General features: G+C 38.2%; 1 protein-coding gene across 2 annotated transcripts in view; it reads left to right on the plus strand.

Moving 5' to 3' along the window:
- Positions 1–2692: 2692 nt before the first annotated feature.
- LOC105809997 (glycine N-phenylacetyltransferase-like) overlaps positions 2693–14591 on the plus strand; it is a 34006-nt gene continuing 22107 nt past the window's right edge. For both annotated transcript variants that reach the window (XM_012643903.1, XM_012643904.1), the window contains exons 1-2: positions 2693–2807; positions 14104–14198. In XM_012643903.1, coding sequence (XP_012499357.1) covers positions 14121–14198 — 78 coding nt within the window. In that variant the 5' untranslated portion in view covers positions 2693–2807; positions 14104–14120. The remainder of the gene's footprint in view (positions 2808–14103; positions 14199–14591) is intronic.

Here is a 14591-nt window from a genome sequence, read left to right on the forward strand (position 1 = left end):
ATGTTTTTGTCAGCTTTGTCAAAGATTAGATTACCATATGCAGATGGTTTCATCTCTGGATTCTCAGTCCTGTTCCAGAGGTCAATGTCTCTGTTAAAAGTACTTAATTTTTATTTTGCCTTCTTCATTTACCCAAAGACTATTGGGGAAACACACTTTTTAATTTATATGTGTTTGTATATTTTTGAGAGTTCCTCTTGGAATTTATTTCTAGTTTTATTCAACTGTGGTCTGAGAAGGTAGTTGATATGATTTCTATTTTGTAAAGTTTATTGAGCCTTGTTTTATGGCCTAACGTGTCTATCTTGGAAAGTGATCCATCTGCTTATGAGAAGAATGTATATTGTGTAGTTTTGTGGTGAAATATCCCATAAATGTCTGTTAGGTCCATTTGTTCTAGAGTTCAGTTTAAATTTGGTGTTTTATTGTTGATTTTATAACTTAATAATCTGTCTAGTGCTGTTAGTGGTGGGTTAAGTCCTTGGATATTACTGTATCCTTATCTATCTCATTTCTTAGGTCTCTTAGTGTTTGTTTTATAAATCTGGGAACTGCATAATATGCCCATATGTAGTTATCGTTGTTATAGCTTCTTGTTGAATTGATCCCATTGTCATTATATAATGACCTTCTGTATCTTTTTCTCTTGATATTGACTTAAAGTCAGTTTTATCTGACATAAGAATACCTACTCTTCCTTGCTTTTGGTTTCCATTTGTGTGGAATATTTTCCCACTCCGTTACCTTAGTCTACAAAGATCATTACAAGTTAAGTGGGTTTCATGATGGAATTAGATTTGTGGATTGTGTTTTTTTTATTCATTCCACCAATGTATATGTTTTAAGTAGGGCATTTAGTCCATTTAGATTCAACGTTAATATTGATATATGAGATATTGCTTCAGTAATCCTGTTGATTGTTACTTAGTTGTTTTGTATTCCCAATGGTGTTACTATTTGTAAGCCCTATGAGTTTTATAATTTTCAGTGTTTTTAAACTGGCATGTATCAACCTTTTATTTTGATGTTTAGAATTTTTGTTGACCATTTATTGTAAGATTAACCTGGTGGTGACAAATTCTCTTAGCATTTGCTTGTCTGGGAAAGATTTTATTTCTCCTTCATTTATGAAACATAGCTTTGCAGCACACAAAATTGTTGGCTAGTAGTTATTCTGTTTCAGAAGGCTAATAAGAGGATGCCAATCGCTTCTGGCATGTAAGGTTTCTGCAGAGAAGTCTGCTGTTAATCTGATGGGATTTCCTCCACAGGTTATTTTATCCTTTTGTCTCACTGCTCTTAGCAGTTTTTCCTTCATGTTGACTCTAGATAATCTGATGAGAATGTTCCTTGGAGAGTCCTTTTTGCAATGAATCTTCTAGGAGTTTGCTGAGCTTCTTGAATCTGGATGTCCAAATCTCGGGTAAGACCAAAGAAATTTTCCTCAATTATTCCCTCAAATAAGTTTTCTAAACTCTTTACTTCTTCTTGTTCTTTCTCAGTATTACCTATGATTCTTAGGTTAGTAAATTTTATATAATCCCATATTTCTTGGAGATTTTGTTCATTTCTTTTTATACTTTTTTCCTTAGTTTTTGGTTAATTCAAAAGCCTTGTTTTTGAGTTCTAGAATTCTTTTTTCTGCTTGATGCAGTTTATTGTCAAAAATCTCCACTGTGTTTTGTAATTCCTCAGGTGTGTCTTTTATTTCCAGAAGTTCTGTTATTGTTTTTAATTATCTATCTCTTTAGTGAATTTTTTATTCATGGCTTAAATTATTTTTTTAGTTTTCGTTGGTTTTCAACTTTCTCTTGGGTCTCATTTACCTTACAATCCACATTTTGAATTCTTTATGTGTCATTTCAAATTTCTCTTTTTTTGGGATGCATTGCTGCAGAGTGAATGTGATCCTTTTGGGGTATAAAAACTGTTTATTTTTCTTTTCACATTGCCAGAGTTCTTATGTGGTTCCTTGTCATCTGAGGAAGATGTCGCCTCTTGTTTTTGAATTTACTTTTGTTTGGATAGGACTTCTTCTTTTTTAGTCTTTTATTCATTATATTTTTCTCCCTTGAGGGAGTGAGTATACTCTACATTGTGTTTGGCTGTTTGACTGTGATTTTGGGTGACTGTGATTTCAGGGGCCAAGGCTCGGTATGAGTTCCTTGGTTATATACAGCCTTTGTACAGTGGCTTTCCCAGATACTGATTGTGGTACAGATGTACTGGGCATGTGAACAGGCTCGCTACCTTCTGGAGTACTAGAATTGCTGAGGTCTCAGGAAGCTTTTTTTTTTTTTTATTTTTTTTATTTCAGGATATTATGAGGGTACAAACATTATGGTTACACTTTATGTCTTTGCCTCATCCAAGCGCAGGTTAAAGGCATGCCTTTCCCCTCTACAATGCTCCCGTGTCCTTTAGTTGCGAATTTACCCCCTGCAAATCCCCCTAATCCCTGGACAGTATTGCTGCCATGATCACCCTAGTGTTGATCAGTTAGTACCAGTTTATCAGTTAGTTCTGCACTAAGAGCTTCAGAATGCACACTGCCAACCTAGCAACGTTACCGAGCTATGACCCGGAACGGAGTACGTGGAGGGAGGTGTTTGATCTCAATTCCAGTTACCCAAAGTTCACACAGCTTGGCGCATGTTTTATATTAAAAACATCAGCTCAGTTGTCTCGAAGGATATCCTTTAAGATCACCATACTCAAAGAGTGTATTTCACCTTATGGAATAATCTGCTGCCTCTTTTCTTATCTTTGGACCTCTGCAGAGACTGAATGAGAAGACAGCTTTGCAGGTGAGAACAGAGGAGAATTGTTGCTCTGAGATCCCTTATCTCCTTTTACTTCCCCACTAGAGTGGAATGAATCAAAATACTTTGTTGGATGAGGGTAAGAACTTCTGAGCTCATTCATGCTTAGAATGATACTAGGGGAAAAGGAAGCTCTTCCATTTGAAAAACCTCTATCAGGCACCTACTGTATACAGGGAAATATCCTAGATCTGTGAGAAATTCTTGACTGGATAAAGCCATGTTTTGTTTTGAATTGATAAATAATTTTGTTTTGAATCGATAAATAAAAATGGAGAGACTTGGGAGCTTTCCATTTGTTAGTGGGTGGCAGAAAATGTAATAGTTGCTGGAAAGGAGTATGGTGGCTCAGGTGGCATTTATTTAACCCAAGGTGTACACATACTATGAAAACATTACCTCATATAATCCTCTGATAACATTCTAAGCTAGTCAGCTTTTTCCTTGGATAACTGATATCCAGGGAAATTAAGTGCCCTGCATAAAGTCACAAAGGGAGTGGGCATATTTTAGTACAAGGGCTAGAATTCAGACGGGATGAATTATTAGTTTAAAACCATAAAATATAAATGCAATTGAAAAATATCATCTGTAATGCTTCCATAATATTATTTTGTGTTTCCTTCCAAACGTTCTCTTTATATATATAGTATGTAAAAATGTACACACAAAAGACCACTACATATCTAATTAAAATTTATGCACTTTTTCTACCTTTTTGTATTTATTTTAATACTCTCCCATATGTCACCATATATATCCTAACATTCATGTTAATGGGTTTTAGAGTACTAAAATAATGATAAACCACTATTTGTATAAATTATCTTATACAGAGACACTAAGATTGTGTCCAGCATTTACCCATAAGTTAATATTGCTTTACAAAATTTTTCATAGGGCGTTTTTCTTCCTTAAAATTTTTCTCTTTGGATAAATTCCAATTACTGTAATTGCTGTGTCATAGGTTTTGAAGTCCCCTTTACAGGACATTGCTAATTCATTGTCAGTGAAGGAAACCTATCAAAGTACACTAGGCTCCCTTGGGTCTCCTCAGTTTAGAGTTAACTACAATTGTTGAATATCATGTTTGTGCTTTCAAGGTGTTTGTGTACACGCGCAGAAGGTTGTACCTAATGTCCCTGGCAATATGTTATTATTGCGTCCACAATAATCTGGCATTAAACTCTTTGCTTCTTATTTTCATGTAATCTTCTTCTGAGATGCCTTTAGCTAAAATGTCAAATCAGCTTTCAGCAATGTTATACTTCTACTGTTTCGAGATTTTGTGAGACTTGGCACAGGTGCCTCTCTTCTAGTCTGGAGCTTTCTTCAAAACAGTGATTGGTACGAATTCTTATGCCCAGCATATATTTGGCCTTCAATAGGAACTTTGTCTTAGTCCAGTTGGGCTGCTATAAGAAAATACATAAACTGGGTGGATTATGAACAGCATAAATTTATTTCTGGTTTATGGAATCAAGCAAGTCCAAGATCAAGGTGCCAGCAGATTTGATGTGTGGTGAAGGTTTGTTTCCTGATTCGCAGATGGTACCTTCTTGTTGTGTCCTCATGTGGTAGAAGGGGTCCCCTCATGACCAAATCCCCAAAAGCCCCATCTCTTAGTAGCATCATCTTAAGGGTTAGAATTTCCATATATGAAATTCTAGCAGAGAAGCAGCTAGCCAGATTTATTTCCCTAGTATTTATAAACTAAGTACATTGACATCATAAATGGATCGGAGATCATTTAAACAAATGACTAGGAAAGCAGGAAGTAGTAGGGAGGTAAATGAATTTCAAGAACAGAAACTTTATCATGACATAGATAGGATTTTGCAAATTCCAAAGCTGAGTCTAATCAATGTTTGAATCTCTTATAAGAAGAACTTTCTCCATAGTCCCTAACACAAAGAGTTAGTCAGTCCTTCCCTAGACCATAGCAACTAACCTATCCTCTGATACCATCCTCTCATCATTGGCCAGTTAGGCTTCAATCTCCTGTAAGAACCCTCCACTTAGAAGTAATAACTCCCTCTTGTGAAATCTCATAAGAGCTTAGGCAGAACACTCCATGTGGCTATTTGCTACAGCATGTTGTCCACCATTTTTAGTGAGCATGTTATCATTCAATCCTTTTGAAAATTTTGATTGGATACAGTAAGTCTAAATGTAGAAATGCAACTTTATATTACTTAGTAATATACACTATACACATTAGACCCTTAGATTTAGGAATGGGCAAGGTTCAAGAAGAGGTGGCAATTGGGGATAGGGTGACTGAATAAGTTTTAAATATCACTTGATAATAAAAATGAAAAGAATAATGACATAATTTAGACCACATGAAAGTGTTCCACATCAACAAAACTGCTTCAAAAATGTCATGAAATCTACAGCACTGTTTCGCACATATATAAAATAATTAAGTTATTTCTAAGTGGTATTTTTAGTTATGTGCATGCTTTATTTTCCTTACTAGATTATAGGTTCTTAGACAGTAGGAAACATGTCTATGACAGTTTATTCAAAGCCCACAGTTGCTCAAAAAGTTAATCAGAGTAAGTGTATCAGTCAGGGTCCAAACAGAGAAGTAAAAGTAAGAGATTTGTTATGGGGACTCAATCTTATGCAATTATGTGTGCTAGTTAAGCATTTTCTATAAGGATGTTACTTCCAATGTGATACTACTAAAGATTAAAGTACACGGGGAAGGCTGTTAGGAAGGGAAAATAAATTTTAAGTGGAAGAGAGAAAGAATAAGCTGAAATCCACAGCACAAGCTGGAGCTTACAGGGACAGTATGAAACCTTATGAGTTCTTGTTGATTCTGTCCTTGGTAAGATGGGTGTCCTCCCAGGTTCCTCCATTTATGGAGCTGAACACACGTACTTGTCTCAGATGACAAAGAAGCTGAAAGGGGATCCTGGGAACAGTAGAGAACTTTCCAGCCCAGCCAGTGCCTTGCATCAAGGTATGAGTTACAAAAATGGCTGCTGCTTCCATTCTGCCTTCCAAATCTCCTGTAAAAATCTCTCTTCTGGCCCATGCTAACTGGAGATGTGCAGGGAAGGAAATTCCAGGCAATGGTTTTCTGCCTAGGCAAGGTGATACTTTACAAAGTGACTACAATAAGTTCTCAATCAAAATTTCTTAAATGAATGAATGAATGGATGGATAGATGAATGAATAGATTGATACTCAGGTTTTCCAGTCTAGCCACAAAAGTCAATTTAACTTATACTGAAACTGGACCAAAGTATTTATAAATAAAAAACAACCCCAATCTTAGGTAAGGAGAAATTTTATTTAAGAGAGCATTACAAGAGGAGGAACGAGTATTTACCCTCAGATCCTAAGATTCACAAACATCTAAAAGGTCAGGAAGAAAAGTTCTGTTTTCTTCATAGCAAGAATAAACAAGGTTTATGCAATGCCTTTTTTCATAGTAAGGAGAGTTTTCCTGCATACCAGTGTTGGCTCAGGCTGAGGGTGGGTCAAAGGTCAGAGTCCCGTTGGATTGGAGAGAAGCTTAACTAAAGTTTGGTCAAGTTAGCCAACAAGAACTTTGTTCTGATGGAGCAGTGAGGACGAATAGTTTAGTTAACCATTTATGAGGGAGAAATAAATGGGGTGAGGAAGAACCCAGTGTGGGGAAGTGGGATCAATATTTTACCTGAGTTCAGTCTATTCTTGGAGAGTTTGTGTGCTGACTCAGCCTGAGGGATGGAGAGAAGACTGGCCAAAGTTTGGCTAACAAGTATTTTCTTCCCGTTTATCAGTGGAGATAAGCAGTTCAGTTAATCATCTGTGAGGCACAGTATGAGGCTTTGTAGAGTCCGTGTTTGGCTTTGTCATAGGTAAACAAGGAGGACATCTCAGAGTCCTGTGTAAGTCATTTGGGGAAGTATGGGTCCTTGTAGTAAACCTTTTCCAGAACACAAAGGGGGAATGAAGGGATTTTTTTTTTTTTTAACCAACCATTGTTGTTTCTCAGAATCCCAGGCCTTGGGTGAAGTTCAGCATTGTCAATTCCTCGTAGAATTGGATCTATTGAAAAACACTTTGACCTTAACCTTTTGGCCTGCCTTGAGAATTAGCCCCATGAGTCTTCTTTCCACACTGATTTGAAGGGTATTGTTGAGGATTTTGCCTACCATATAGTGACTCCTGAATATGGCTGAACAGGTCTGCTGGAAATAATGTGGAGCACATGGAACTCTCATACACTCCGATGAGTATGTAAAATGGTGCTGCTGTGTTAGAGAACAGGTGGTTTCTTATAAAGTCACACATACACTTACCTTATCACCTTGGAAATGCACTCCAAGAGAAATAAAATCATCTATCCACACAAAGATGTGTACATAAATGTTTATAGTAACTGTATTCATAATCATGAAAAACTAGAAACAACCCCAAATTTCCTTCAACAGGTTAGTGGATAAACAAACTCTGACATATCCACGCAGTAGAATACCACTGAGAAAAAGAGGAATGCACTATTGAAAAGCACTACTGCTTGGATTTGCTGAAAGAAACCTGTCCCCAAAAGATACATAGTAAATAATTCCATTTATTTGACATTCTGTCAAAGGAATATGGAGGAGATCAGAACAAAGGAGTTGAACGCTGAAAGGGGGGCTCTGCCCTGGAAATTGCCAAAGACTCAGCAGGCTCAGTGCAAGACAGAGAGAGTAGCAGCCTCTACTGGGCAGATGTGAGGCAGCGGGACAATGATGCAGTGGGGGCAGCTGGCGGCTGGTTGATTCCGCCCGCTGAACCGCCATCTGCTGACCCCTGAGGAGTCATCCCCAGCGCTGGCTTTCCGTGGGTGGGTGTCCACCATTTACTGGGTTCACAGCCTGCAGGTGCTGCCACATGATGTGGTTTTGGGTAGCATCCCTTCCTCATCCCGGAGACTTTCGCACAGGGCGTGGCAGGCTCCATCCTAGGAGGTGGGGAGAAGTGAGAAGAGCCACTTTCTCTGTGTGACTGGTGTGAATCTGCAGGACTTTGGTGCTAAAAAGTAGTCCGCGATCTGTCAAGTTGGCTAGCCAGGGTAGTGTTGGTGGGTGAGGCTTGAGCGTGTCCCCCACCACTGGTACTCCAGGGGTGGAAGGCTTCCATCTGTGACATCCGCAGACGCTGGGGCCCTCAGTGGTCTCAGACAACACCTCTCCCCCAGCCTGGTGGCTTTATCACCGGGTGTGGCGGGTTCTGCTCTTGAAGGCAGGCAGAAGCGAGAAAAGCCGCTTTCTCTGTGTGACTGGTGTCAATCTGCAGGGCTCTGGTGCTAAGCAATAGGGGGCAGCCTGTTGATTCAGCCCACCAGACTAGTTTAGATCATCTGATAAGAACATAACTCTAGGGCTCACTTTCCACATCTGGGTGGCTGCCGGCTTTGGAGTTTGTGGACTGGGAAGGAAAATCTTGGCCAGAGTCCTCAGCAATTCCACCAATTGACCACTCCCATCAGGAGCAGCCTCTCAAGTGTGGCGAAAGTGTCCAGAAAAACATATTAGTGGCTCCCCCTAGCAGCATATCAAGGAACCATAGAAGCATACATACTCAGGCTTGCAGATACCAGTTATGGTCTATCTTGCCCTTATGCCCACCTAAAGGGGGAACAGGGTTCAAGTAACCCTTTGGAGTGCCAAGACTCTTCCCAAAGATCCGGGCATTGGTATACTCTGGGGGACCAGAGCCCAACACAGAGGCATCAGATTACCTAGAGAACTGGCTCCTCCATGCAAACTACAATCAACAACAGAGAGGGTAATCCCATAGCTTAACACAGTACCTTCCATCTCATGCTATTAGAGGGAAGTGGAGTCGTACACACAAGTGCGATCCACCACCTGGGGTCTTAAGCTGGGGGAACAAAACTCACTAATCTCCATTGGCAAGAGGTGAAGACAATAGGTCAGAGGTAACCAAACTTGCTAAAATACCTTTTATGCAATACAGGACCAGTGTGCCTCTTCCCAGAACTGTCAAGGAATGTCCCTCTGGGGACTTGGAGCTAGGGCCATAAAGCACTCCTAGCACCCCCAGTTCTTGACAAAGTAGCCTGTTGAGAAAGAATCAGCGAAAGAATGCAGGAAACATGAAAGGTCAGAGAGAAAAGTCACTCCCAAAAGAAATCATTAGACCCTCAACAACATATACCAATTTAAATGAAATGATTAAAATGCTGGAGGAAGAATTCCAAATATGGATTATAAGAAAACTCAATGGAATTCAAGAGAAAATAGAAACCCAACACAAAGAAGCCACAAAAACAATTAGGAAATGAATGAAAAATTATCTAAAGAAATTGAAATATTATAAAAGAACCAAACAGAAACACTGGAAATGAAAGAAGCATTTAAGGAACTATAAAACACAGTGCAAAGCCTTAAGAATAGAATGGATCATGCAGAGGAAGGAATCTCAGAGCCTGAAGATAATGTCTATATGCCAAACAAATCAGATGAAGAAAAAGAACACAGAAGGAACAGACAAGAACAAAATATACAAAAAATGTGGGATTATGTAAAGAAACCCAACATAAAAATTATAGGCATCCAAGAGAGAAAAGAAAATGCACAAAGGATGGAAAATCTATTTCTTGGAACACTGGAGGAAAATATACCTGTCCTGGCCAGAAATCTAGATATCTAGATACAAGAAGCACACAGAACTCCCAGGAGACTCAACATGAAAAAGCAATCACCACGTCACATAATTATTAGACTTGCCAAGGTAAACAGGAAAGAAGCAATCCTTCAAGCAGTAAGATGAAAACAGCAGGTAACGTATAAAAAAAACCTATCAGACTAACTGCAGACTTCTCAACTGAAACCTTACAAGCCAGAAGGGACTGGGCACCTATCCTCAATCTTCTAAAATAGAATAATGGCCAACCTAGAATTCTTCACCCAGCAAAACTAAGCTTGTTTAATTTCGACATCTGCGTCGAACAGACATCTACAGAATATTCCACCCAAATAAAGCCGAATATACATTCTTCTCATTAACTCATGGAACCTTCTCAAAAATTGATCACATCTTAGGCCACGAATCAGATCTCAACAAATTTAAAATAATAGAAATTATACATGTATCTTCTCAGACCACAGTGGTATAAAACTAGAATTCAATTCCAACAGAAACCCTCACCACTTTGCAAAGTCATGGAAATTAAACAATCTACTGCTGAAAGACTATTGGGTCAAGGAGTAGATCCAGATGGAAATCAAAAGATTCTTTGAACTAAATGATAATGGGGACACAAGTTATCAAAATCTGTGGGACACAACAAAAGCATTCCAGAGAGGAAAACTAATAGCATTACATTCTCACATCCAAAAGACAGAAAGCTCAAAAATCAACAAACTAATCAGCTGTCTCAAGGAACTGGAAAAGGAAGAGCAAATTAATTCTAAACCTAGCAGAAGAAAAGAAATAACTAATATCAGAGCAGAAATAAATAAAATTGAGAATAAAAGAACTATACAGAAGATCAATAAAACCAAAAGTTGGTTTTTCAAAAAGATAAACAAAATTGACAGCCTTCTTGCTAGATTGACAAGAACTAGAAAGGAAAGGACTCTAATAAACTCAATTAGAAATGAAAAAGGAGAGGTTACCACAGACATCATGGAAATAGAAAACATTATCTTTGAATACTATAAAAATCTATATGCCCCAAAACTATAAAATGTGGAGGAAATGGACAAATTCCTGGAAACACATAACCTCCCTAAGCTCAATCAGGAGGAAATAGAATTCCTGAATAGACCAATATCAAGCACAGAAATTGGAGGAGAATTTAAAAACCTTCCAACAAGAAAAACTCCCAGACCAGATGGGTTCACACTCAAATTTTACCAAACCTACAAAGAAGACCTCATACCTATACTGTAGAAATTATTCCACAACATTGACAAAGATGGTATCCTTCCCAACTCATTCTACGAAGCCAATATTACCTTGATATCAAAGCCAGGAAAGGACACAACAAAAATGAAAACTACAGACCAATATCCCTCATGAATATCGGTGCAAAAAATCCTCAACAAAATCTTAGCAATCGAATCCAAGAGCACTTGAAAAAAATAATTCATCATGACCAGGTGGGCTTTATCCTAGAGATTCAAGGCTGGTTCAACATACACAAATCTATAAATGCAATTCACCACATAAATAAAAGCAAGAACAAAGACCGTATGATTCTCTCAATAGATGCAGGAAAAGCATTTGGCACAACCCAGCACACTTTTATAATAAAAACTCTTAACAGAATAGGCACAGATGGGACATATCTTAAGATTCTTAAGGCCACATAAGATAAACCCATAGCCAAAATCATAATGGGCAAAATTGAAAGCATTCCCGCTTAGAACTGGAACCGGACAAGGTTGCCCAGTATCTCCACTTTTATTTAACATAGTGCTGAAAGTCCTTGCCAGAGCAATCAGACAAGAGAGGGGAATTAAGGGCATCTGAATGGGGACAGAAGAGATCAAACTTTCACTCTTTGCTGACGATATGATAGTATTTCTAGAAAACCCCAAGGATTCAACCAAGAGACTCCTGGTATTAATAAATCAATTCAGTAAAGTCTCAGGATACCAAATTAATGCATACAAATTGGTGGCATTCATATACGCCAGTAAGAGTCAAACCGAAAATCAAATAAAAAATGCAAAACCTTTCACAATAGCATCAAAGAAAATTAAATATCTAGGAATACATTTAATGAAGGAGGCGAGAGACATATATAGGGAGAACTACAAAACACTGAAAAAAGGAATTGTAGAAGAGGTTAAGAGATGGAAAAATCTACCATGCTCATGGATTGGCACAATCAAAATCATTATGTCCATACTACCTAAAGTGATCTACAGAATTAATGCAATCCCTATCAAAGTACATCATTATTCTTTACAGATCTAGAAAAAATAATTCTATGCTTCGTATGGAACCAGAGAAGACCTTATATAGCCAAAGCAATCTTAAGCAAAAAGAACAAGTTGGGAGGTATCCATGTGCCAGACTTCTAGCTTTACTACAAGGCTAGAATAACCAAAACAGCATGGTACTGGCACAAAAACAGAGATATAGATCTTTGCAACAGGATTGAGAACCCAGGCATAAAACCATCCTCATATTGTCATCTAATCTTTGACAAAGCAGACAAAAACATACATTGGGGGAAAAAGATCTCTGTTCAATAAATGATGCTGGGAAAACTAGATAACTACATGCAGAAGATTCAAACTGGATCCCCACCTCTCACCTCTCACAAAAATTAACTCAAAATGGATAACAGACTGAAACCTAAGGAGTGAAACCTTAAGAATTCTAGAAGAAAATGTTGAGAAAACTTCTATAGACATTGGCCGAGGCAAAGAATTTATGAAGAAGAACCCCAAAGCAATGACAGAAGCAAAAAAATAAATAAATGGGACCTGATCAAATTAAAAAGTTTCTGCACAGCCAAGGAAACTATCATGAGAGCAAACACACAACCTACAGAATGAGAGAAATATTCGCATTCTACATATCCAATAAAGGGCTGATAAAAAGAATCTATACAGAACTTAAGAAAATAAACAAGAAAAAAATCAAACAACCCCAAGGACATGAACACAAACTTTTCAAAAGAAGACAGAATAATGGCCAGCAAACATATTAAAAAAGTGTTCAACATCTCTAATCATTAGGGAAATGCAAATCAAACCCACAATGAGGTATCACCTAACTCCAGTGAGAATGGCCTTTATCAAAAAGTCCCAAAACAACAAATACTGGCATGGATATGGAGAGATAGGAACACTCTTACATTGCTGGTGGGACTGCAAATTAGTACAACCCCTGTGGAAAGTAATTTGGAGACACCTCAAAGAGCTAAAAATAGAAACACCATTTGATCCAGCAATCCCACTACTAGGCATCTACCCAAAGGAAAAAAGACATTCTATAATAAAGACATCCGCACTCGAATGTTTATGCAGCACAATTCACAATTGCAAAGATGTGGAAACAACCCACGTGCCCATCAATACATGAGTGGATTAATAAAATGTTGTGTATGTAAACCATGGAATACTACTCAACTACAAAAAACAATGGTGATCTAGCACCTTTCATATTATCCTGGGTAGAGCTTGAGCCCATCCTCTTCAAAGTGAGGTATCACAAGAATGGAAAAATAAGCACCACATATACTCACCATCAAATTAGTACTAAGTGATCAACACTAAGGTGCACACATGATAGTAATGTTCACTGGGTGCCAGTCAGGTGGTGGGGGTGGGGGGAGTAAACTCATAACAAATAGAGACAGAGCGCACAGTATGGGGGAAGGGCATGCTTCTAACCCTGGCTTGGGCGAGACAAAGGCATTGCATGTAACCAAAATGTTTGTACTCCCATAATATTCTGAAATAAAAATAAATAAAAAAGAATAAATAATAAATAATAATGCTAGCAGTAACTAAAATCACTGACATATATTAAGTTCTGCTCAAGATAGGCACTCTACTAAAGACTTGACACTTAGCTCATTTACCATGTGCCAGATTACATGCATTACCCTCACTTAATCCTTTTCACTTTGTTTCAAATCTACACCAAGTTTTTGTGTATAAGAAAAGTCGCCCAATGGATATTTTTGGATGGCAATGTGTATTGACTCTTGCTTGTGCTGATGACAATAATAAAAAGAGTAATAATAGTTATAATCATGCATTGAGTGCTTACCATGTCCCAGACACTCTTCCAAGAACTTTATACATACTCATTGATTTAATTTTCCCAACTGCTCTATGGGACAGGTACTACAGTCATAGCCATTTATAAATTAGGAAACTAAGGAACTGAGGAAGTAAGTATTAATAACTTTCCTGATGTCATACAGCTTCTCAGTGGCACAGTCAGGTTTGTCAAGGATGTTAACCGAATCTCAAAAGATGCTTACACATGCTTAGAGAATAGATTTGTTACTCTCAGTGCGTCTTTCATTCCTGGAATTCTGAGTGGACGTATCAGCGAAAACAAAAATTTCAGAAATGTTTTTAGAAGTTGAAAAAATGGTATTCAAAATAATGTCAGAAAGAGATACCTGTACTTTCCACCAGTCTAATTTGTTCTTGGTGTTAGTGAGAAGTTTAGTAAATGGAGAACCAATGGAACAGCAGGATTGGAGGCCAGACTACTCATTAGAACTGTATATTGTGCCTATGTCCTCCAGCTCTTCTCATTACTTGATGTTTCTTGATCCTCTCTGCAGGCTAAGCTTCTGCCAAGATGTTCCGTTTGCAGAATCCACAGATGCTGCGTATGCTAGAGAGATCCTTGAGGAATAGTCTTCCTGAGTCCTTAAAGGTGAGAATGAAACATTCTTAGAGGAAAAAGGACTAGGAATTGTCTATAAAAGAGCTGAGAAAGAGAACAAGCATTCACTGAGCACTTATTTTGTGCCGACCACTCACTTGTGTAGCATCTCATTTAGTAACGTCACCTTGATGCAAGGCAGGTGTATTATCCATGTAATTGGTGAGGCTCAGTTACATATCTTGACCAAGATGACACCAATAGTGAGTTGCCTTGCTGTGATTTGAATCCAGTATGTTCTTTGCTGTGTGGTGACTCAAAAATATTTCTTTGTAGGGTGGGCGCGGTGGCTCACGCCTGTAATCCTAGCACTCTGGGAGGCCGAGGCGGGCGGATTGTTTGAGCTCAGGAGTTCGAAATCAGCCTGAGCAAGAGCGAGACCCC

Source organism: Propithecus coquereli, unplaced genomic scaffold (assembly GCF_000956105.1).
Source record: "Propithecus coquereli isolate 6110/MARCELLA unplaced genomic scaffold, Pcoq_1.0 Scaffold202, whole genome shotgun sequence".
NCBI classification, from domain to species: Eukaryota; Metazoa; Chordata; class Mammalia; order Primates; family Indriidae; genus Propithecus; species Propithecus coquereli.